The sequence below is a fragment of the Chiloscyllium punctatum genome, chromosome 12, assembly GCF_047496795.1.
Source record: "Chiloscyllium punctatum isolate Juve2018m chromosome 12, sChiPun1.3, whole genome shotgun sequence".
NCBI classification, from domain to species: domain Eukaryota; kingdom Metazoa; phylum Chordata; class Chondrichthyes; order Orectolobiformes; family Hemiscylliidae; genus Chiloscyllium; species Chiloscyllium punctatum.
The window spans coordinates 71,932,978-71,959,180 of NC_092750.1; the positions used below are offsets into that span (position 1 = coordinate 71,932,978).

General features: G+C 43.2%; 1 protein-coding gene across 2 annotated transcripts in view; it reads right to left on the reverse strand.

Annotated features, from left to right (window-relative positions):
* Positions 1 to 26,203, reverse strand: part of rnf123 (ring finger protein 123) — a 402,816-nt gene that overhangs the window by 126,989 nt on the left and 249,624 nt on the right. For both annotated transcript variants that reach the window (XM_072582761.1, XM_072582762.1), the window contains exons 34-35: positions 25,666 to 25,741; positions 21,695 to 21,779 (exon numbers count right to left, since the gene is read on the reverse strand). In XM_072582761.1, the coding sequence (XP_072438862.1) occupies positions 21,695 to 21,779; positions 25,666 to 25,741 (161 nt within the window). The remainder of the gene's footprint in view (positions 1 to 21,694; positions 21,780 to 25,665; positions 25,742 to 26,203) is intronic.

Genomic DNA, 26,203 nt, shown 5'->3' on the forward strand with positions numbered 1-26,203 from the left:
TGAGTGAACTACATGCTTTCAAGGGAACCAACTCAAACACTACACGGATTCCAAAAACTGTTTTAGTGCCAATGTCTTCTTCATCAACGTAGCAGCTGGCACAAATTGGGTAGTGCCAGAGGTCTTCAACTTTTGTTTATGCTTGTTCACAGGGATCTAGATGCCACTGGCAAGGTCAGCATTAATTACTTTTTTTTAAATTACTCTGGAGAAAGTAGTAGTGAATCATCTTGTCCAACCACTGCATTCAATGGGGATGCATGTATACTACAATACTGCTAGAAAGAAGCACTAGGATTGTGAACCAACAGACAGTGAAGGAATAGCCTTAGGGTTTCAAGTCAGGATGACGCGTGATTTAGAGGAAACTTGCAGGTTGCAGGGTTTCCACACATCGGCTGTCCCTCTCTTGGTGGTTTAGGTCAAGAGCTTGGAAGGTGCTGTCGAAAGAGCATTGATGAGTTGATCTTCCAGATGATGCACATTGCTACTACTGTCTTGGCGGTAAAGTGAGTGAATATTGGAGGTGGTTGATGTGATTGATGTGGTTGAGGTGCCAATTAAGCTGGCAGCTTTCTCCTGGATGGTATTGAGTTTCTTGCGTGCTATTGGAGCTGCACTCATCCAGGCAGGTGGGGAGTATTGCATCATACTCCTGATTCGCACCCTGTCGATGGTGGACAGGTCTGGGTGTGATTAATTTTCCACAGAATTCTGATTTTTGCTGAAGAAAATGAGTAGTGCTCATGAGGTGTGAAAGTACAGAGAGATGCTTGACATTGTGACACAAAGTTGTGATTTAGTAACATGCAAACCTTAATATTTCTTCAAGAATAAAGATAGCCATCCAACTGGATCTACTAATGCAGTGTTTAATAGCTGAGAGAGAGATGGAATGGTAATACTGGAATTGATCCACCAATTTGGATTGTTGTGGGGATTAAGGTTCAGCCATAAAATTTGATAACTGCACACTTAATTCAATTAACATTAATTGCATATAAGACCTTATATTGTGTGCCCAGACTCGACAGCTGAAGACAAACAGCGAGGATACTGCCAGCCAGACATCGCTGCTCAGTTTCTGGAAAGGAGGTAGAGAATGCTGCCCAGTGAATGAAAGGATAAGAAACACAGCTTTGTCTATCGAGGGAACACACAGCAGAATGGCAACTGGAACTTGTTAGACACACAGTAATGGTCACCATGTTAAAGGTACGATGCGACTGCACTAGAGAGGATGCAGAGGAGATGCAGGTCCCAGGACACTGAAAACAAAAATTCTGGAAATCACAGCAGATCTGTCAGCATCCATGGAGAGAATGCAAGCTAATGTTCGAGTCTAGATGTGTCTTCATTGACCGGCTGAGACTTGTAGCATTTTTGTTTGTAGCACAGATTCCTGCATTTGCAGTAATTTGCTCCTACTTTGCAGGATCCTGCCAGGGATAAATGGTCTGATCTATGAATAAAGAGTGGATAGGTTCAGGCTGTTTTCCTTAAAGCAATGAAGACTGAGAGGGGACCTAAAGAGGATAGAAGCTTATGAGAGGCACAGATAGGGCAGATGGCATTTAAGGTAGGAGGCTAAGAGGACAGAGGTGAAGAGAATTCCTTTCGTTCAGAGTGGTGGGAGTCTGGAACTCACTGCTTGCAAGGGTTGTTGAATCAGGAACTGTTGTAACATTTAAATAGTTTTTGGATGTACAAGCATTGCCAGAACCTCTAGTGCTATGAGCCAAGATCTAGAAAATGGGATGAATGTATAGAATCATATATACATACGTTTGGCCCAGGAAGTCTGTATATTCCACATCCCTGTCATCCAAAGAGTGAAAAAAATCCTCAAATCCTAAAATTTAGGAAACCTTCTCTAAACCTCGTGCCTTTCACCTTAAAATTCTGCCCAGTTGTTATTGACCCTTCAACTAAGAGGAACAGCTACTTTCTATTCATCCTGTCCATGACCTCAATCTTATACACCTCTATTAGGTTTGCTCCTCAACCTTCTTTGTTCCTTTCTTTGTAGCTAAGATCTTTGTTGACTAGAGAAGATATGATGAACTGAATAATCTCCTTCTCCACTATAAATGCCTATGAGTCCAAGGAAGGGAGGAGTAGCTGTTGGGAAGTAGCCCGAATATCTGATGTAAAAATCCACAGTGGTGAGCAGACCACAAAGATTCAACTGAATAGAGAATTAACAAGAAGAGAAAGCCAGGCTGACAGGTTTACTGACCTACTAGTCAGTTTACTCACTTGCCCAATCAAACCCCTCAATCTTGAATACCTCTATTAGATTTTTGCTTAACATTCCCCGTTCAAAGAAGAACAATTGAAGCTTCTCCAATGTTTCCACATAATCGAACATTTTCATTCCTGGGATCAGAGTGTGAGTCTCCTCTGTACCCATAATTTAGATTATTCTGCCTTTTGATTACAGTTTCTTCCAAACATAGGTACATAGGACTTTGGAGCAGGAACAGGCTCTTTGGTCCCTCAAGCCTAATCTGCCTTTCAATAAGATTGTGGCTAATCAGGCTGTGATCTCAACTCCAGTTTCATGTCTGCCTACCCCATAACCCTGGATGCCTTGTCTATCAAAGATCCAAATAACTCAACCATGAATACAATACTCAACCCGGCCTCCACTGCCTTATAGGGAAGAGAATTGCACCAAATAACAACCACCCCCCCATCTTGCTCTTAAAAGTGAAATCTCTTGTTCCTAAACAGTGTCCCCTCCTGCTAGTCTGCCTCACAAGAGGTAACATCTACCCTACTTGGACCTCTCAAGACCTTATATATATACTAATGAGATCATTTCTCATTCTTCTAAACTCCAATGGATATAGAAAAAGCACAGCCAGTCATCATCCAAGGAGCAGGAGAATTGACATTTTGGGCATAAGCTCTTCATGCACAAAATATCGACTCTCCAGTTCCACAGATGCTGCCTGACCTGCTATGCTTTTCCAGCACCACATTCTGCGACTCTGATCTCCAGTATCTGCACTCCTCACTTTCTCCAATGGATATAGACCTAATCTGTTCAGCCAAGTGTTTTCATGAGATAAGCCTTTCATTCCAGAAATGAGTCCCCTGAAGCTTCTTTGAGCTATTTCCAACATAGTTATATCGCTTTTTCAAATAAAAAGTTCAAACTGCACCTAGTGTTCCAGATGTGGTCTCACAAAGGTCATGTACAGCTAGAGTAAAGCTTCCCTATTGCATTTGGTTTTTCAATCACTTGAGATACCTGTATCCTAACTTTTTGAGATTCATGTACAAAGACACCACAACCGTCTGTACCACTGAGTTCTGAAATCTCTCTCTATTTAAATGGCAAGTTTACATTTTCCCAAGTTGTACTCCACCTGACAAATCTTTGTCGATTCACTTAAGGTATTTGTATCCCTCTGCAATCTCTCTGCTTCTGCTCGACAATTACTTTCCTATCTATCCTGATTTCAATTATACTGTTTCACAATCACCTGCAACAATTTGCATTTTTAAATTTAATTCATGGGATGTGGATATCTTTGGGCCAGCATTTATTGCCCATCCCTAATTACCTTCAAGGTGGTGTGGGCTACCTGCTTGAATTACTGCAATCCATGTGCTGTAGTTAGACCCACAATTTTGTTAGGGAGGAAATAGCAGGATTTTAATCTATCAACTGTGAATCACTCAGTGCTACTGAGGTAAATTAATCCATTTACTCAAGTTTAAACATAGGAATTTGATGGCAAAGTAGGAGATACCCGGATGATTATAACTATGCCTGGAATTTTAGAATGGGTTACGTTCTGTTAATCTTCAAAGTCTTCACCAAGGAAATCAGCCTAAAGTACCAATCCAAGTGGAGAACTGTCCAACCCAAACACCTTGTTACAGCAGACAGTATATGGAGGCAAGGCAGAAATTCCTTTTTTATTTTGCTTTTGATGTACAAAAGCACACAGCATGATACTGCACCACTTAATTCTAAATGACAGTCACACAAACAGATGGGGTCAGGATGGCTAGTATGACAAATGGAGAATCATCACACTGCTGGAGCAGGGCTGATGATCTGAGATTGAAGCTGAGAACCATTACTGGAGCGGAGTACAGCTAGCTATCCCTTGACACAACGAACCATCAGCATTACTTGCAGCTGACAATCGATGCCCACAAAAAAGAAGTGTTCCATTTGCCAGCAATAGCATCTTTCATGTTGCTGAACACAAAATTGATGAAAATGATGATCAATTTGTGTTCTCTCCTTTGTAGAATACATCAATGTTATGGAACATAATTATTCTAATTACTTTTCCTGGAAGTTCAATGTAGGGAAGACATGAAGAAGATGCTTTTAGCCTTTTTTTCAGTGACCACTAGCATATTAACTAGTTTGACAATTACAGTAGCAAATTAGCAATAATAGGAGAGGCTGAACAGGCTGGGGCTGTTTTCCCTGGAGTGTCAGTGGCTGAGGAGTGACCTTATAGAGGTTTACAAAATTATGAGGGGCATGGATAGGATAAATAGACAAAGTCTTTTCCCTGGGGTGGGGGAGTCCAGAACTAGAGGGCATAGGTTCAGGGTGAGAGGGGAAAGATATAAAAGAGACCTAACGGGCAACTTTTTCACACAGAGACTGTACGTGTATGGAATGAGCTGCCAGAGGAAGTGGTGGAGGCTGGTACAATTGCAACATTTAAAAGGCATTTGGATGGGTATATGAATAGGAAGGGTTTGGAGGGATATGGGCCGGGTGCTGGCAGGTGGGACTAGATTGAGTTGGGATAACTGGTCGGTGTGGACGGGTTGGACCGAGGGGTCTGTTTCCATGCTGTACATCTCTATGACTCTATGAACTGCGAATTAGGGTTGGTGTCAGTGTCATTTTAATGCTAAATGGGCCAGTTCATCGTTAGAACCAAGAACAATATCTTGCTAACACAGACAGCGTGCTAAGCACTTCCGTTTCTACTCCTTATGTCACAGCAAAGGACAGGGTCAGACAGTGAGACAGATAATAAGCAGAGTTCATGTAATTCATGCAGGGGAAATGGGGACAATAATTGAATTGCAAGCCAGTTTTTCATGCTTCATGGATTTTCTATTACAATGGCTTGAGAGTCTGCTTGTGCTTCTACTAAGTAGTGTTAATTTCTCCACTACCTCAGGTAATGGAAAACAGAACACGCATTCCCCAGACTTTGGAATTTACCACATCCAGAGTTCACTGCTAAGTTGGAGTTCTGTGAACCTGTGAGAAAACACACATGGGTTTCAACTCATGCTGATTATGGAACTGAAAACCTTGCTGTTTACATAAATAAAGCTCTTTGGGTAAAGATCAGAGTGTAACAGATCTCTGAAAGAGTCTGTTAACATGTCATACATGAATGCAGCATGTCAATTCTTTCAGAAATAATTGGGTTAGACACTAACTATTTGCACTCTACCCAACAAGTCACTATTGGAAGACAGAATAAATTATTAAGGACAAAGTTTCACTGATTCGCTCAGTTCATCTGAACTAGTGCCAAGAAATTTCCCCTCTTCCCTTGGTGCTGATATTGGACCGACAGTACACATTCCAGATTCAGTCCAAACGCTTACAGAGTCAAAAGAGTCATACAGCATGGAAACAGATGCTTCAGCCCAACTTGTCTACACAGACCAGGTTTCCTAAACTGAACGAGCCTGTTTTGCCTGTTTTTGGCCCATATCCCTCTAAATTGTATGCGATACTCCGAATGTAGCCATACCAATGTTTTACACAGCTGTAGCATGACATCCCAATGTATTCAATGCTCTGACCAATGAAGGCAACCGCGCCAAATGCCTTCTTCACCACCATGTGATGCCACTTTCAAGGAACTATGCATTGCACCCCTTCGGTGTCTCTGTTCGACAACATTCCCCTGTACCCTAACGTTTACTGTGCAAGCCTGCCCTGGGTTTTTTTAGATTAGATTAAACAGGCCCTTCGGCCCAACAAGTCCACACCACCCCGCCGAAGCGTAACCCACCCATACCCCTACATCTACATCTACCCCTTACCTAACACTACGGGCAATTTAGCATGACCAATTCACCTGACCTGCACATCTTTGGACTGTGGGAGGAAACCGGAGCACCCGGAGGAAACCCACGCAGACACGGGGAGAACGTGCAAACTCCACACAGTCAGTCACCTGAGGCGGGAATTGAACCCGGGTCTCTGGCGCTGTGAGGCAGCAGTGCTAACCACTGTGCCACCGTGCCGCCCACAATGTCTTAACAATATCTCACATTTATCTAAATTAAACTCCATCTGCCATTCCTCGGTCCACTGGCCCTGTTGATTAAAATCCTATTGCATTCTCAAATAACCTCCTTCACTGTCTACTATACTACCAATTTTGGTGTCACCCGCAAACTTACTCATCATACTTCCTATATTCTCATCCAAATTGCTTCCATAAATGACAAACAACATTGGCACAGCCTCAGTCCTTGTGGCACAATGCTGGTCACAGGCTTCTACCCGCACCCTCTGCCTCCTACCATCAAGCCAATTTTGTATCTAATGGTTAGCTCTCCCTGGACTCCATGTGACCTCACCTCACTAACAGTCTACCATGTGGAAGCTTGGCAAAAGCCTTGCTAAAGTCCATACAGACAATGTCTATCACTTTGCCTTCACCTATCCTCTTGGTCACCTCTTCAAAGAGACACGATTTCCCACACGCTGACTATCCCTAATCATTCCTTGGCTTTGCAAATGCATGTAGATCCTGTCTCTCAGACTCCCTTTCAACAACTTACCAACCAGTGACGTCAGACTCACCAATCTGCAATTCCCTGCCATTTCCTTGCAGCCTTTCTTAACTAATGGTACAAATTAGCCATCCTCCAGTCTTCCGGCACCTCACACGTGGCTGTTGATGGTACAAATATCTCAGCAAGGGACCCCACAATTTCTTCCCTAGTTTCTCACAACATCTTGGGATACAACTGATCAGGTTTCCGGGATTTATCTATCTTTATATTGTTTAAAAGCTCCAGCAATTCCTCTTCTGTAATCTGGACTCTTTTCACAAATCATTGCTTATTTCCCTGAGTTCTCTAGCTTCCATGTCTTTCTCCACAGTAAGTACCAATGTGAAATATTGGTTTAGGATCTCGCCCATCTCATAGTTCCACACACAGATGGCCTTGTCGCTCTTTAAGAAACTATTCTCTTGCTAGTTACTCTTTTGCCCTCAATATATTTGCAGCATTTCTTCGAATTCTTCTTAACCTTGTCTGCCAAAGCTAAGTCATGTCCGGTTTTTGCCCTCTTGATTATTTCTCAAGTGTAGTCCTACACCCCCCATACTACTGAAGGGATTCATTTGATCCCAGCTGTCCACACTTGACTTATGCCTGCTCCTTATTCTTGACCAGAGCCTCAATATCTCCAGTCATCCAGTGTTACCTAGTCCTGCCATCCTTGCCTTTCACACTAACAGGAACATGCTGTCCCTGAACCTTTGTTATCTCACTTCTGAAAACCTACCACTCACCAGACATCCCCTGCCTGCAGCATCCCCGAATCAACCTTTGAAAGCTCCTGTCTAATACCGTCAAAATTGGCCTTACCTAAGAACTTTTCCCTAACGATTTTGGAACCAAGGGAATTATGGTCACTGGCCTGAAAGTGCTCTCCCACTTCAGTCACTTGCCTTATTTCCCAAGAGGTCAAGGTTTGCCCCTTCTCTAGAAGGGCCATCTATATTGATTGAGAACGTCTTCTTGAACATACTGAATAAATTCCTTTCCCATCCAAGACCTTGACACTATGGCAGTCCTTGTCTATGTTTGGAAAGTTAAAATCCCCTCTTACAACCCTATTATTCTTACAGCTATTTGAGATCTTCCTACATATTGGCTCCTCAATTTCCCACTATTGGTCTATAGAATAATCCCATAGTGTGGACTTTTTGGGCCTAATGACCTGTTTCCACACTGTAGAGATTCTATGATAAAAGTGATCACCCCCTTATTATTTGTCAGTTCCACCCACATAGCTTCACTGGATGCCCCATCAGGAATATCCTAAGTATTGCTGTGATGTTTGCCCTAATCAAAACGTGACTCCCCCTCCTCTCTTGCCTCCCCTATGCCTTTCCAATAGCATCTGTGCTCTGGAACATTGAGCTGCCCATCCTGTCCCTCCTTCAGCCAGGTTTCTGTAATAGCATTAAAAACCCAGTCTCATGTTCCTATCTATCGCTTGAATTTATCTGTCTTATCTGCCAGGTTTCTTGCATTGAAACAAATGCAGTTTCATTCATCAGTCTCTCCTTATTCTTTGCCGGGCTCTTGCTTGCTTGCTCTATTTAAGCTGGTCTCTAACTTCTGTACCAGCCTCAACCTTCTCTCGTCTCACTAGAGCTTAGGTTCCCCTCCCTGCTCCAGCTCCTCAGCCAGAGGATTATTACCTTGAGGTCCTGCTTATTAACCTCCTGACTAATTCCCTATATTCACTCTGCAGGACCTCATCCGTTTTTTCTACCTAAGTCATTGGTACCAATGTGTACAACCATCTCAGGCTGTTCACACTCCCCTTTGAGAGTTTGGTTCGTCCTTGAGATGCCCTTGACCCTGGCACCAATGAGGCAACACACTGTCCTGGAGTCTCTCACACAGCCACAGAAACACTGTCTAGATAATCCCCTATCTCAATTGCTCACTTGGACTTTGCCAATACCCTGCTTTACAGCACAGCCAGTCATAGTGCCAAAGACCTGCCTGCTGCTGCTGTTTTCTCCTGAGAGGTTACTCCCCCAAACGTATCCAAAATGGTATACTTGAGAGGGGAAAAGCCACAGGAGACTCCTCCACTACCTGCCTACCTCTGCTGGCGGTCACCAATCTACCTGATTGAAACCGCAGTGTAACACCTCCCTGAAGCCGGTACCTTTCGTTTTCTGCCTTCTTTATGTTCCTCATGGCATCAACTCCGCTCCAACAAATCCATGTGGTCCCGAAGGAGCTGCAACCATACAATTCCTGCAAACATAGTTGCCAGGGATAGTCAACTGCTCCATGATCTCTCACATCTGACAGGGGGAACATACCACTCTATAGGTTTAGGGTGAGAAGGGTAAGATATAAAAGAGACCTAAGGGGTAACCTTTTCAGGCAGAGGATGGTATGTTCGGCACGGACAAGTTAGACTGAAGGGTCAGTTTCCGTGCTGTACATCTCTATGACTGCCATCTCTGCAGAACAACAAGCAGACTTAGGAGGCGAAACAAAAAAGGTCTTACCTTACCCTTACCTTGTTGCTCGCCCTCCTCAACAAAACCTATTATTCAACTAGGCCCTCTCTTAGATCTAAACAGCAGCACTTCAACCACAAAGCAGCCCCTTGCAAAACTGGCAACAATGCCTTCATCCCTCTCGACTAAACTGACACACTTAGCTCAACTCCCAGCGATTACACTCTTGCCGGTCGCTTCTTGCAGCGCTTTGTAGAAAGCCTTGCAAAATATGATCAATGAAAGCCAAGTAAGGAATTTCTCTATAACCATACATGTGACACAATGTTTAAAGCCACAGTCTGTCTCATCAGCTCCAGGTCACTTGGCAGTAGGTTGTCCATTCTCCCTCGGTTGAAATGTTTAATGAGATGAAACCAAGCCTGCCCGTTTTGTGATTACAGAGCAGGTCATTTACTTGTGTTGAAAGGGTAAATTTCATCAGTTTTTACCTTTGGTCCCCCGAGGTAAATGATCAACTGAGGGAGAATGGACAACCTACTGCCAAGTGACCTGGAGATGATGAGACCAGACAGGACAAGTCTCTGATCTTCCCTTCGTCCTGCAGCTCAGCCAAATGGTGAAGCAGATGAGAGCAGGACCTCACTGTGACACCTGTACTGCTGTCATACTGTGTGATCAGGACCGCAGTGCACTGCTATTTGTTACTAGGAATATCTCTACCAAATAATTTTCAAAAATCATCCAACCTTGCTGAAAGGGGTTGCTTTGTGAAGCTCTGATGGATGCTATGTGGAGATTAAATCTAATTTTGGCAGGCAACATAAATTAATTGGGAGTGAAACCATTTTCTGTAATTACAATATGGTTAATTGGTTATGTTAATTAGAATTTGCATACAAATGAGGTTAATCAGGATTAGGCATTTCAGATAATGCAACAAAGTGAATGTCATTACATTGACACCAATAAGTTTGCAAAGTCAGATCACTCCAAGTCTTCACAGCTAGCATGATTAGAAAGCTAGGAACATCATATTTCTGACTACAGCCTTGTTCAGGGCTGTGGGGCCTTGTAATGACAATCCCATTTTTGCTAGCAAGCAAATTTACTGTAATTAATGCACCAATTCAGGGAAGCATTTTCACTTCATTCAAAAATACCAGCAACTGCTTGTCTGCCTTCCCTTCCACGAACTGGTGGACCCTGCTCAAGACAGAACTCTGGAGTTTTATGAATTTCTTTTCAGCCTTGAGGTACAGTCTTCAGCTTTTAAAGAGAAACTGACCTTTCCCCCCCCCCCAATTCTAGTTTCAATGGACGAGACAAAACAAAAAAAAACCTCAAGTTTGACCACTGATTGATATGGAGCCCTGTTCCTGCTTCTCAACATCCTTCTGATCAATTGCAAAGTATGTGCTTGTGTCTTCCACGGCTCCATGTTTCATCTTTCTTGCATTCAGTTCACTCATACTCCTCTTTGAAAATGCTTTTCTCTAGTCAAAGAAATGATTTATATAACTTTTAACTCCCAAAACATTGCCTTCTCAGAAAACTTTCAGAATCTACAGAAGTTGAGGTTAACCCAACATTACCCATCAGCTTGAAAATTCAGGTTGTGTCTGAATTATGATGATGAATTTTCTGAATTACTGTTCTTGGTCATTTTGGTGACATTTTTTCCCTTTGTTCTAAAACACTGCCTTGCTGACCAGGAACACACTAAAGCCTTTAGGAGATGCACTGCCGAACAACTTGTCATTAAAGGATCTTGACTATAAACATTGACTTCTCCATCTCCTGATGCTGCCTGGTTTGCTGTGTTCTTTCCAGTCTCCTGCCTGTTTATTATTTACCTCTCCAGCTCTCACTAGATTGATGGTTTTACCATTAGTCTCTCAGAATTATATTAGTGCAGCTCTCCTTGATGCCATGTTCATCAGATACGGCCTTGATGTGAAGGGAATCACCCCAGCCTCAGCTATGGAGTTCAGATCCTTTGTTGATCTTCGGACTAAACTATGATGGAGTCAGGAAGCAGGGGGGTCTTGGAATAAGTGCCTCTGATGTTGACAACACCCTCTGTCACTTTACCAATGATTCACAGTGGACTGATGGGACCATGGTTGTTGAGTTAGATTTGACCTGCTTTATGTGAACCATAGAGACAAGAGAATTTTTCTACTTTAACAGTTAGATGCCAGTGTGCGGCTGTACTAGTAACAGACAGGACAGATATGCAGCTGGTACTAGAGTACTGTTCTTCTGCATTACACTTAGAAATTTATTGGAATTCCTATAGTCACATTCAGTGTGCATAGCCATCCCAACAATGTGCACTTAATTTAATAGCCAACAACTGATAATGATAGGGACCTCAAAAGGAACCTGAAAGGGATCTTCCACTTGGCACCTCTGGTTCAAGATGGCTTCAGTTGTCAGTTGTTAGGTTCTAGCATCAATGATAGCAATGTTCATGGAACCCCTACTGCTGGTTAGTTTCTTTTTAATAGCCCAGCATCATTCACATTTAATACCCTGCTTTCACACATTACAGTTCTCAATGATATAGTGAAATGGATTTTTAATGATTCTCAATCACTCAAATATTTGTCACATAGTCAGCTAATGAATGAATGTATCCATTATCCTCCAGCTGCAATGGAAATTGAGGACACTGGGTGCATGATGTCAGAAAAACCTGAATGCATTTCCATATACATCAAGACAAAGGGACAGACCGTCACCAACTCCCACTGACACTTTTCCACAATGGCCTAGCTTCTATTAATGACTTGGATGAGGGGATTGAAGGATGGGTCAGCAAGCTTGCAGACGACACAAAGGTTGGAGGTGTCGTTGGCAGTATAGAGGGCTGTTGTAGGCTGCAGCGGAACATTGACAGGGTGCAGAGATGGGCTGAGAGGTGGCAGATGGAGTTCAACCTGGATAAATGCGAGGTGATGCATTTTGAAAGGTTGAATTTGAAAGCTGAGTACAGGATTAAGGATAGGATTCTTGGCAGTGTGGAGGAACAGAGGGACCTTGGTGTGCAGGTACATAGATCTCTTAAAATGGCCACCCAAGTGGACAGGGTTGTTAAGAAAGCATATGGTGTTTTGGCTTTCACTAACAGGGGGATTTAGTTTAAGAGCTGTGAGATCTTGTTGCAGCTCTATAAAACTTTGGTTAGACCGCACTTGGAATACTGTGACCAGTTCTGGTCACCCTATTATAGGAAAGATGTGGATGCTTTGGAGAGGGTTCAGAGGAGGTTTACCAGGATGCTGCCTGGACTGGAGGGCTTATCTTATGAAGAGAGGTTGACTGAGCTCGGACTTTTTTCATTGGAGAAAAGGAGGAGGAGAGGGAACCTAATTGAGGTATACAAGATAATGAGAGGCATAGATAGAGTCGATAGCCAGAGACTATTTCCCAGGGCAGAAATGGCTAACACGAGGGGTCATAGTTTTATGCTGGTTGGAGGAAAGTATAGAGGGGATGTCAGAGGTGGGTTCTCTACACAGAGAGTTGTAAGAGCATGGAATGCGTTGCCTGCAGCAGTTGTCATTGGGGAAGCAAGGTCATTGGGGACATTTAAGAGACTGCTGGACTTGCATATGGTCACAGAAATTTAAGGGTGCATACATGAGGATCAATGGTCAGCACAACATCATGGGCTGAAGGGCCTGTTCTGTGCTGTACTGTTCTATGTTCTTCAAACCTGCAACTGAAAGCGTGCTGGGAATCAGCAACAGCGCAACTACAATAGGTCCATCTACTGAGCAGAGCAATCACGGGGCAATGCTGCACTGCAATCAAGTAAGTTAGCAAAACAGTACCTCTGAATTCATCAGCAGGCTGAAAAATTAGCAAGAGGAGTACAGGTTTAAAAATATCGTAGCTTATTGTTAAGGGTGACGCCCATCAAATTCAGGTTTTGAATGCACACATGGGCTGAGTAACATTGATCAGTTATGAGCACAAACAGCTGGGAATACAATGCAGCAATAATGAAAATAGGGTTTAAACTGAAAAATGCTAAGGAGCAGGTGCTTAACCGTAGAATCCCTACAGTGGCAGAAGCAGGCCATTCGGCCTATCAAACCCCTCCAAAGAGCATCCCGCTCAGATTCACTCCCCTTACCGTATCCCAGTAATCCTGCATTTTTCCATGGCTAATCCACCTGGCCTATACATCCCTGGACACTATAGGCAAGTCAGCAAGGCCAATCCACCTAAACTGAACATCTTCAGATTCAAAAGTACAAAGTTCAATATGCAAAGGTACAAAGCATTCAGGGAAAATAAGAATGGAAAAAAAAAGTAAGATGGCTGGCAGTATCGATTAAGGAAGCCACGACAGTGTTGGAAAGAGAGGTCCTCCGTGAATAAGCAAAGTCAAAATCCATTCAGTATGATTGCATGAGTGGGGCATTGTACAGGCCTTCAAATAGTGACAGTGAGGTAAAGGGATAAGCTTGCAGCAAAAGCAATAGTAGTAGGTGACTCGATAGTAAGGGGCAGAGACAGGCATTTCTGTGGCCGTGAACAAGACTCGAGGATGGTCTGTTGCCTCTCTGGTGCCAGGATTCTGGATGTCTCTGAGCGGGTGCAGGACATCCTGAAACGGTAGGGAAAACAGACGTAAGTCATTGTCCACATTGGCACAAATGACATAAGTAGGAAGAAGGAAGAGATCCTACGAAGACAATTCAGGGAGTTAGGCAGGGATCTAAAAAGGAGGAGTACCAGAGTAGTAATCTCAGGAGTACTATCTATGCCATGGGCTAATGAGGCAAGGAACAGAGAGAGAGCACATTTGAACATGTGGCTACAGAGCTGGTATAGGAGAGAGGGCTTCAGATATATGGATCATTGGGATGTCTTCTGGGGAAGGTGGGACCTGTACAAAAAGGACAGATTGCACCTGAACTGGAGGGGAACCAATATCCTGGATAGGAGGTTTACTTGAACTCTTCGGGAGGATTTATACTAGTGTGGCAGGGGGGTGGGAACCAGAACAACAGGCCAGTAAGTGCAGGGACTGGGGAAAAAAACTGAGACTGAGACATGCATAGTGTAGATTAAGAGCAGGCAGAGGGAGGTCGTTGGGCTTAGAGGGACTGGAGGTCTAGAGTGCATTTACATCAATGCAAAAAGTATAACAGGTAAGGCAAATGAACTAAGAGCATGGAATTATGATGTTATTGCCATTACAGAGACATGGTTAAAAGAGGGACAGGACTGACAGCTCAACATTCCAAGTCACTGTTTTAGATTGGACAGAATGGGAAACAAAAGGGGTGGGGGAGTTGACTTGCTGATTAGGGATCACATCACAGCTTTATTGAGGGAAGACACATCAGAGGGACCTTTTTCCTACTTCAACATGTCCCCCATGGATTTGCTAATAATTATTTTAAGGATACATGCAGGGAGATAATCATGGGACAGAGAAAGCATGTTTCAGCTATTCATCATATCGACAACAGTGCAACACTCCCACACTGGAGTATCAAGTTTACTTGGTTCAGGGTCAAATCCTGCAATGGAACTTAGAAGCAAAAGTGATACTGACTGAGATACAATTAACAACACAACACAGCTACAACCCTGATGGTGTCAGTCATAAGTAATTCAGATCTTTGTTCTGGCTTAATTACAAAACAATCTGAAGATTAAACTTCATTTTGTCCCACAATGGTGCAAGTTGTACATTACAAACACCTCAGAGTTTGAATGCCCATGTGTATTAGCAACATCCTTTTAACAATTCATGACAGATTACACACGGCCCAAAACCTGGGTACTTTGGAAATCAGTTGAAATCCCATTGATGGTTAGGTAACCAAGATGGATATATTAACAGCTCTTCATGCTAGAAACTGCACTGCAGGGAAAGGCAAGATCTTTGGTCTGCAAATGAGATTGAGGTGAGAGCAATACAGAACTCACATACAGTGGACAAACACATCCTTGTTCATTTATCATGAATATCAACAGCACCCAAGTCTTGCATTTTGTGAAGTCAAATCAAGACAGGAGTTTCATGGTGAATGGTAGGGTCTTAAGGAGCACAGTGGAACAGAGGGACCTTGAAGTTCAGGTGCACGGTTCTCTGAAAGTGGAGTCACAGGTAGACAAGGCAATGAAGGAGGCTTTGGCACACTGGCCTTTATCAATCAGGGCACTGAGTATAGAAGTTAGGAAGTTATGTTGCAGTTGTACAGGATGTTGACGAGGCAACACTTGGAAGTGTTTTGTTCAGTTTTGGCCACCTTGCTATAGGAAAGATGTTGCCAGGACTCAACAGTCTGAGTTATAGGGAGAGGTCGGACAAGCTAAGACATTTTTCTTTTAAATGTAGGAGACTGAGCGGGGATCTTATAAAAGTGTGTAAGATCATGAGAGGCATGGATAGGGTAAATGTCTTTTTCCCAGGGTTGGGGAGTCAAGGACGAGAGGGCATCAGTTTAAGATTAAAGGGGAAAGAATAGAAGGGAACCTGAGGGGCAATGTTTTAACAAGGGGTGGTACGCATATGGAATGAGCTGCCAGCGAAGGTGGTTGAGGCGGGTACAATAACAACACTTAAAAGGCATCTGGACAAATACATGGATTGGAAAGGTTTAGAAGGATATGGGCCAAATGGGGTTAGCGTGGATGGACATTTTGGTCAGCATGGACCAGTTTGGGTCAATGGACCAGTCTCCATGCCATTGGACTCTAAATCCACTGTTTTTATATTGAATTGTTTGTTCAATTACAGTAAAAATCTGCACTAAGTAAAGAGAGATGCTGGCCATATCTGGTGTATCAGAGATTGGAATTAGTTTCCTGATCTGAAACAACAACTGCAGTGAAAACTAAAAGGAATATGGACAAATACTAATTTACACCACAGCAGATGAACCTTTACATAAGTCACCTTGTGGGAGCTTGCTGTGTGCAATTTGGATGCTGGGTTTCTTGAGCACCAGCAGTATCTACACCTTAGAAATGATTAACTGGATTCAGAAGAGATTCTAGACAAGTTCTTCCCTTGAGTTTTTTTCTTACACTACTGAAAGCCAGCCCAAAGACAAACAAGTAAAGGCAAAATATGTCAGATGCTGGAAATCTAAAAGAAAAACACTGCCAGAGAAACTCAGCAGCTTTAGCAGCATCCGTGGAGGGAGCCAAGTAGAGTTAATGGTTTGAGTCCAATATGACTCCTCTTCAGAACTGAAAGGGGTTGGAAAATTGTGGGCTTTTTAAAATGCTGTTGACAAAAATGAACTCTCTTTGCTTCAAACAAAAGCAAAATATTGTAGATGCTGGAAAGCTAAAACAAATACAAAAACAATCAGTATAATCAAGTCATAGTTATACAGCTCTGAAACAGATCCTTTGGTCAAACTTGCACATGCCACCAAATATCCTAAACTGATCTAGTCCCATTTGCCAGCGTTTGGCCCATATCCCTCTAAACCCTTATTAGTGTATCTATCCAGACGCGTTTTAAAATGTTCTAATTGTACCCATCCCTACCATTTCCTCTGGCAATTCATTTCATACACGCACCACCCTCTTCATGAAAATCTTGCCCCTCAGGTCCCTTTTAAATCTTTCCCCTTCACCTTAACCTATGTTCTCTAGCTTTGGACTCTGCCATCCTGGGAAAAAGATCTTGCCTATTTACCCTATCCATGCCCCTCATGATTTTATAAACCTCTATAATGCCATCCCTCAGCCTCTGATGCTCATGCTGAAAATTAAAATAAATACAGATGATTGTACACATGCCCATTGCTGTTGACTCTTCAATTTGCTCATCACAACCTCAGAGTTTAAAGTAATTAAGCCAGGCTGGCATTAACAGCAAAATTATGACTGCAATTCGACTTATCACACAACTGATAATGTGATGGTCTCTTAGTTGGTCAAGTCTTACTGGCTCACTTTCCTCAGTGTAGTCAATCAGCCTGACATTTACTGTCGAACCTCATAAATGGTCAGGTATCAACACTGTGTCATTCTTAACAGTGATTAGCTGCAATTACACAGAAGCACTGAATCACAACGTGCATCACACATGGTTTTATTTTTAGCTGGGAGGGGGAATGTGAAAGTTCTATGCCTATAGGAGCACAGTGAAGGCACAGTAGCTCACTGTTGCCTCACAGGGTTGATTCCTGTCTCGGGCAACTCTCTGTGTGGAGTTTGCACATTTTCCCCACTTTTACATGGCGTTCTTCCAGCTGCTCTGGTTTCCTTCCACAGTTCAAAAAATGTGCTGGTTAGGTGGACTGGCTAGTCTAAATTGCCCACAGTATCTGGCAATGTGCAGGCCAAATAGTTTGACTATGGGAAATGCAGGGTCATCAGGGTCTGAGAGGGATGTTCTTTGGAGAGTTGGTGTGGACTCTAAGTTGAATGGCCTGCTTCCACACCGTATGGATTTTATGAAAGTCTATGAAAGGAGCATTATAAGAAGGAGATGAGAAAAAAACTACAGAGTTGGTATGGACATTGGAGGTGACAAAGATGTTGACTAGATCCTAAGAAAACAGCAGATACAGGGGACTTTGTTACTTAAGAGAATCATCAAACAGCAGGGAAGTAGGCAAATTTGATGCCTGCCCCTATTGTTTGACCGATGCAGAATAGCGCAATACTAAACATTATAGTTACTAAGCTCCACCAGTATTGACATTCAGAAACAAGGGAGGCTTTGACAAGTATAACACACGCAAAGTCTGCACTCGCACCTCTACAAAGCGTGGACAGCAACCTGTAAGTGCAACATTTTAGCCTGGGAATGGTGACTAACAGAGGAGATCGAAAGAACGTTGAGGAAATCGAATACACATCAAAGCAGAAGTGCTGATGAAAGAATCTCAAAAATTAGAAAATACTAGAAATATTCAGCAGGCTGGGCAGTATCTGTTAAGTGCAAAACACATGGCATTTTCAAACCTATTCCTATTTTCAAATAGATACCGCCTGACCTGCTGAGAGTTTCCAGTATTTTCATATTTTTATATAATCCACCACAGGACTAACTCATGTTGATCAGTTGATAAGTAGCTTACATTATCAGCAGTGATTTCTTGTGGTATTATCTCATTGACAGTAACCATACCCAGGACAGCAAAAAGCCTAGAGGGTTCCAGACATTAATTTGTCGCAATGCTGCGTCTATCTCTCATATCAGAAGGCAAGATCATATAAGACCTTCACCAGGACACCAAGTGCACTGCAAACAGTCACTGTACTGCTGTTAGATTCAAGGATTATATCATTTGTGTTTAACATGGTGCAGTGAAGGAGATTCCAATTTATAATTGCTGCAATATCCTTCACACAAGCAACTGCAATGATCAGATTCACAACACTCCTGTTGTAATACACAGATACAGCAGTAACTGGTGTTCTGAAATGAACTGAGCTCTAGTTTTCATCTTATACTGTGTAGCATCTCATTGCCAACCTTACTTCCATCATGGTTACTCATGCAATCAGAAGCATTCACTCACTGCAGCACAATCAGCGTACTGGCTTCAATCCATATGCAATTTGAAGTTGCCAGGATTATTCCAGAAATTGTTTTCCTGAGAGCAATGCTTAAGCCTTAGCCGAAAGCACACCTCATAATGAAAAGATCAGGATATTGTTGGGTACATTCTGAAAAGTGCCCTTTCAATCTTAATGCATTCATGCTTTCAAACAGGGATTACTAAATTGATGCCAGGTTAAGCCTCTGAGGATCAGACAGCACACATCAGAGCGTATTAAAAGGATGAGTAAAAGAAACTGGGGATGCATCAGTTGTAATCTTCCATAGAGGACTGGAATGGGACACAGTCCCAGTAGTCGGAATTGTAGAAAATCCTATATAATCCCCTCTTCCTCTCTTGCAATTTCACAGAATTCATGATCGTGGACAAATGATGTAAAGACACAACAGTTATACAAGTAACGAGAAGAGGCTGCGTTATAAGCATGCTTATCATCAATGAAGATATAGTCAGTGTGTGGTTGCAACAAACAATACCAGCAACTACACAAGAGTCATAACCAGTGGATGATCCATCTCTGCCTGCTCATGAACTCCCCAACATCTCAGATCCAAGTCTTCAGCCAATTCCACAGGATATCAAAAATGACATCAGATTCAGAAAGCACTAAGGGCTCCAATAACAACACTGTTGTAAGACCTGTGCTCCAGAATTAGTCGCGCCTCTAGCCAAACTGTCAGTAGAGCTACAACACTGGCATGTTTTGTGAGGACAGCTTGACCACAAAGGCCAGGGTAAATCCAGTCCAGCCAACTAGTGTCTCATCAGCCTACATTCAATCTTCAGTAAAGTGAGATAAAAGGTGCTGTCAACAATTCTAACAACCTGCATTTACGAATAGACTCCTAACCAATACACAGTGTGAGTTCCAGAATGGTTATAGCAAAGGATGAGGTCATTTGGCCAATTCTGTCTGTGCTGGTTCTCTGAAGAAATAATTCACCTATTCTGCTCTCCTGCTTTCTCCTTGTAGCCCTGTATGTTCTTCCTTTTCAAGAAGCAATCCAATTTATTTTTCAATATCTTGATTGAACCTACTTCCGTCACACAATCAGGCAGTACATTACAGACCCTAAACACCCACTCAAAAATATGTTTCTCTTCCTATCTTCATTGCTTCTTTTGTCAATTATATTAAATCAAATCTTCCAATTCTCAGTTCTTCCACCAATGGACGGACACCTTTTCACCATCTGTTCTGTCCCAACCCTCCATGATTTTGAATACCTCTATAAAATCTTCTCTCAGTCTTCTCGAAGGAAAACAGTCCCAATTTCTCCAATCTATCTACATTATTGATCGCCCTGATCTCTGGAAGCATTTTCATGAATCTTTCCTGCAGCTGCTCAAATGCCTTCTTATCCTTCCTAAAGTGTGAATATCATTGCCTAGTTGAGGCTGAGCCAGTATTTAATACAGGTACTCTGTTCCCCAATTAATAAACCCTAGAATGGAACGTAGGAACAGATAATGGATATGCAATCCCTCAAGCCTGTTCCACTGTTCAACGAGACCATGGCTGATCTGTGGCCTAACTCCATATACCTCTCTTTAGCCCCTATCCCTTAATACCTTTGCTTTGCAAAAATGTATCTATCTCATTTCTAAAATTAATAACTGATCTAGCATCAGCTACCATTGGAAGAGAGCTCCAAATGTCAACCATCGTTTGTGTGTAGAAGCACTTCCTAACATTGTTCCTTAACATCTGGCCCGAACCTTTAGACTAAGCCCAAGTTCTAGGATCTTCAACCAGTGGAAATAGTTTTATCTACCTTGTCTCTTTCAGTTAATATTGTGAAGACTTCAATCATATCACCCTTAACCTAAATTCTAGAAAAACAAGGCTAATTTGTATAATCTCTCTTCACACCGTAACTTCTTAAGTCCATTCTTATAAACATATGTTTTAACTCCCTCCAAGGCCAATATATCCTTCCTATGGCATGTGCCCAGACCAGCACAAGTGGGGTCAAACCATAGTTTTGTATAACTGCAGCATAACTTCTGCATCTTTGTACTCCAGATCTCTAGACATACAGGCCAGCAATCCATTGCTGAATATTTTATTAATCACACCCTCAGCTAGTCTTACCACCTTCAATGACTTATGCAAGCGTACACCAGCTCCCTCTGCTCCTGCACCTGCTTTTCATTTGTATCCTTTGTCTAACACTGACCTCCTAATCCTTACACTTCATACTTCTCTGCATTAAATTTCATCGGTCATTTATCAGCCCTTCCATCAACCTGTCTATAGCCTTTTGAAGTTTAACACTACCCTCTTTGATGTTCATACTTGTTTTGTACTGTCTGACAATTTTGAAACTGCGGTCTGTACACCAAGATCTAGGATGTTATTATATAACCACCTTCAGTTGTTTCACTGATAATATTTCATTCAACAAGATCAAAAATGGGAATATCTTCTGATAATTGCATCATGTTCAGCACACTCTCAAATCTTCATATAATGAAAGAACTGTACCCACGTAACAGGAAGAACAGCTGAGATTATGCTGCAAGTAACACCTGTGCCGCAAAAAAGCCAGGCAATGACCATCTCCCAACAAAAGGGCGATGGGAGCAAATTCCAGTCAGTAGCTGAGTCATTGCTTCTGACAGAGCTCTGTTAAACTCTGACACTTTGTTTGTCTCCATAAAATTCGTTGTCAGACTACACTATGAATAATTGATCAAAGCCTCAGGTTTAGCTCATCAAGGATTGTCCCTTTGCTCTTTAGCCAGGACTTAATAAGCATTTTTTGTAAACTTGCTTAAATGAGAGGGGGGGGGGGGGGCGGTGTCAGCATGCTACCACCATTTAAAGTGTCACATCAAGATTCAACATTGCTCTTGTTCAACCTTTGTCAAACTCTTTCTTACCCCTGAACATCAGAGTCAACCAGAATTCGGACAAGAATTCCCGTTACAGCTACGAGGATTGGGTAATGATCCACACTTTCCAAACCTGCGGGAAGATGTGTAAAATGATTAAACAATACATTCATTTCTCCTGTTCAGTGACCCCAGCCTCCAACATACTGCATTGATTTACATCAAAGACTATGTAAGATCAGGGCCTGAACTGAAGTGTAAAAGCAGCCTTTAGCTAGCAGCACTTTAAGATGCAATGCAAGTTGAAATTACTCAGGCATTTTACTTCTGTTACAAATGGAAAGTTCCTAATTTTTTAAAATATAAATTGGCTGGTTCAGATATATCCTAACACAAATCCAGTGCATGCTGTGGTCCAGAGGTAAGGGCACTATCCCTGTGCCACAACAGCCCGACAGAAGTCCCACACACTGACCATTTACACTACTGGCGTCAGCCAGTGGGAAATTTCTAAGATTGTTACGTCTCAAATGGTCTTTTTAATTTGAGGCACGTGGGAAAATGAAGAGAGTCATGTGATCTGTCATGAATTCTATCTACCAACAGGCCGGGTGGTTTGGTTACCATAAGGACAGGGCAGGGAGAGCTTCAAGCAAGAGTTGCTAAAGGTTAGGTATAAAACAGTCATGACTGAAGCAAATGCAAGAGCAGCTGAGCCTGATTGTGGAAAGACTTTGTGTCTGAGAGATTTTGGGGACAGAGAGGGGTCTGACATGAAAGGAACCATGGACAGCTGCCAGTGTGGTCAGCACAGTGTGGCCTCCCTGTAGACCACCAGGCTGAGTGCTCTCTGGTTGAAGAGATGTTTCATGTGGCCCAGGCTAAGGGGATGTGAGGGACAACATCTCAATGTTAGGACTCAGTTAAATAGAAGGAGTGAACTGCTGGAAATTGGGGGTGATGTTGGACTCGTTCATATAAAAACTGCAATTCTGTGGATAGAAATTAGAGACGTAGTCCTGTGGTGTAGGATTTCGTCATGTTAAACAGTTAAAGAGGGATATCAGTTAAAGAGGGGGGAAGAGTTGAAATGTTGGGCCATGGGGAGGTGTGGTTGATTGGTGCAGGTGTCCCGGAGACGTTCCCAAAAGCGCTCTGCTAGGAGGCGCCCAGTCTCCCCAATGTAGAGGAGACTGCATCGGGAGCAACGGATACAATAAATGATATTGGTGGATGTGCAGGTAAAACTTTGATGGATGTGGAAGGCTTCTTTAGGGCCTTGGATGGAGGTGAGGGAGGAGGTGTGGGCGCAGGTTTTGCAGTTCCTGCGGTGGCAGGGGAAGGTGCCAGGATGGGATGGTGGGTTGTAGGGGGGCATGGACCTGACCAGGTAGTCATGGAGGGAACAGTCTTTGCAGAAGGCGGAAAGGGGTGGAGAGGGAAATATATTCCTGGTGGTGGGGTCTTTTTGGAGGTGGCGGAAATGTCGGCGGATGATTTGGTTTATGCGAAGGTTGGTAGGGTGGAAGGTCAGCACCAGGGGCGTTCTGTCCTTGTTACGGTTGGAGGGGTGGGGTCTGAGGGTGGAGGTGCAGGATGTGGGCGAGATGCGCTGGAGGGCATCTTTAACCACGTGGGAAGGGAAATTGCGATCTCTAAAGAAGGAGGCCATCTGGTGTGTTCTGTGGTGGAACTGGTCCTCCTGGGAGCAGATATGGCGGAGGCGGAGGAATTGGGAATACGGGATGGCATCTTTGCAAGAGGTAGGGTGGGAAGAGGTGTAATCCAGGTAGCTGTGGGAGTCGGTGGGTTTGTAAAAAATGTCAGTGTCAAGTCGGTCGTCATTAACAGAGATGGAAAGGTCCAGGAAGGGGAGGGAGGTGTCAGAGATGGTCCAGTTAAATGTAAGGTCAGGGTGGAATGTGTTGGTGAAGTTGATGAATTGCTCAACCTCCTCGCGGGAGCACAAGGTGGCGCCAATGCAGTCATCAATGTAGCAGAGGAAGAGGTGGGGAGTGGTGCCGGTGTAATTACGGAAGATCGACTGTTCTATGTAGCCAACAAAGAGACAGGCATAGCTGGGGCCCATACGGGTGCCCATGGCTACCCCTTTGGTCTGGAGGAAGTGGGAGGATTCGAAGGAGAAATTGTTAAGGGTGAGGACCAGTTCGGCCAAACAAACAAGTGTTGGTGGAAGGATACTGTTGGGGACGTTGGGAGGGGAAAAAACGGAGGGCTTGGAGCCCCTGGTCATGGCAGATGGAGGTGTAGAGGGATTGAAGATGAGGCATTGGGGGCTGGGGAAACGGAAGTATTGGAGGACGTGGGTGGTGTCTCGAACGTATGTGGGGAGTTCCTGGACTGGGGGGGATAGGACAGTGTCGAGGTAGGTAGAGGGCTGTCACAGGGGTGACTGAGAGGGTAGAAGGACAAGGGCGTGACCGGGAGTTGGATGAGTGAGTGAGTTATTGAGGGGACTGGAGAGGAGGGATTACGGAGTGTGAGAAAAAGAGACAGAAAGTGAAAGCGAGTGACAGGTTGAGCTGAGGGAGGTGGGAGGAGAGACAGAGTGAGCGACAGATCGACAGATAGATAGAGAGAGAGAGAGAGAGAGAGAGAGAGAGAGAGAGTGTGAGCGAGCGAGAGATACACTGAAAAAAGAAACAAAAACAGAAATTGCTGGAGAAACTTGGAGGTCTGGCAATATCTGTGGAGAGAAAACAGAATTAATGTTTTGAGTCTCATGACCCTTCTTCAGAAGAACAGTCACTGGACTCGAAACGTTAACTGTTATCGCTCCACAGATGCTGTCAGACCTGCTGAGCCTCTACACCAATTTCTGTTGTTGTTCCAGATTTCCAGCATTTGCAGATCTTAGTTTTATTTTCGAGAGAATGTGCCTGCTGGCTCCCTCCACCCCTGACTAAACGTGAAAAAGGTTGGCAACCTTGCACGAGATTAATAGTAATGTGGTGGACTCTTAGCTGGTCTCTTAAGTAGCCTGGCAAGTCACTCAGCTTTATCAAAACCCCTACGACCTTTACCACACAGAATGCACTGGTTAAGAACCGCATCATTCCAACTCAAGGTAAATTCAGGGATGGATGGTTAATAGCTGCCGGTCTTGCCTTTGACACTCACATTAAAACAAATTAAGAAGAAAATGAAATGATCACATGGATAGTAAGAAATACCAGGAGGTATTTTAATACAATATGGGGTAACTAACAGCCTGCATAATGATTAAACTTTTAGCAATATAACTATCTTGAATATCATCAAATTAGAAGAGCTGAACCAATCTCCAACTTCCCATTCAAATCTACTCAAGTAAGACTAGATCTAAACGATTTTACTTTTACAATCTTTCTCATTCCTTTATCAAAGTAACTCACATCGCAATCAACTTATCAGTGCAGTTTATTTCAACTGGAAATCTGTAATAACAGCAAGTTAAAATTTAACATTAAAAATCATGACTCCGAGTGCTCAGACCAAGGTCATTAATGTTTTCATTCCTCTTGGCCTATTTGTTCCCTTCACCACACCCCACCCATTCTAAGCTGCAACAACACCATCATCTCACCACAGCATGCCTTCCTTTCCTCTCACCTTCAAATATACCCTTCTCCACTCACCTCCCCAAAGCCACTTTCCCTTTTCCCTTCACAACTGCCCTTTGCTCATGGCTCCTTAAATCAGTCCACCTCCTAAACTCTCACTGAGCCCCTTCCTTCAAGAGCCAACTCTCAGGAAAATGGGTGGCAGCGCACATACAGTCCTAACTGTGCTAGGGTCGTTAGAGCTTCATACACACAATCCAATGGTAATGTCTGTCAACATATTTGTAAATGGATATGAATGTGCTTCAGACAGCAAAGTGTACCATGGCAGTTAATGGATCAATGAAAGTGTAATAGCTTTCAATAATAGCTCACTGGTCAAACCAAGGGTATATAATCTAAGTAAACATCACAAAAAAAAATTTCCACAAAGATATGGAAGAGGATACTACTCACCAGGTAAGCGCAGATTGACAACGCGGTCGAAGAGGTTCTTTTCAGCCGTAACTCGGTTCAATACTTGGTTTATCAGCTGTGAGAGATCAAACGATCACTGATTAGACAAAATCTCAAAGGGTTATCAAATAAAATGCACAGTCTTCATCAAAGCAGCTTAGCGTTCCATACCCATTCATTGCAGGATAACCAACTGACTTGTTCGCCATCTGCAAGGCAGAGGTCAGAAGTCTGATGGAATACTCTTCACATGGCTGGATGAATGCAGCTGCAGCAACACTCAGGAAGCTCAACGATATTCAGGACAAAGTATCATGCTTGATCGATGCCCCATCCTCCATGTTTGATGTTCACTCCCTCCCAAACCAACATGTATTTGCAGCAATGTGTTCAACTTGCAAGAATGAAGTGAGTCAACTTGTCAAACCTCCTTCAAAAGCACTTTCCAAACCTGTGACCAGTACACCTAGCAGGACAATAGCAGCACATACAATGACAACTGTACCACCTTCAATTTTGCCTTCAAATCACACAGCAT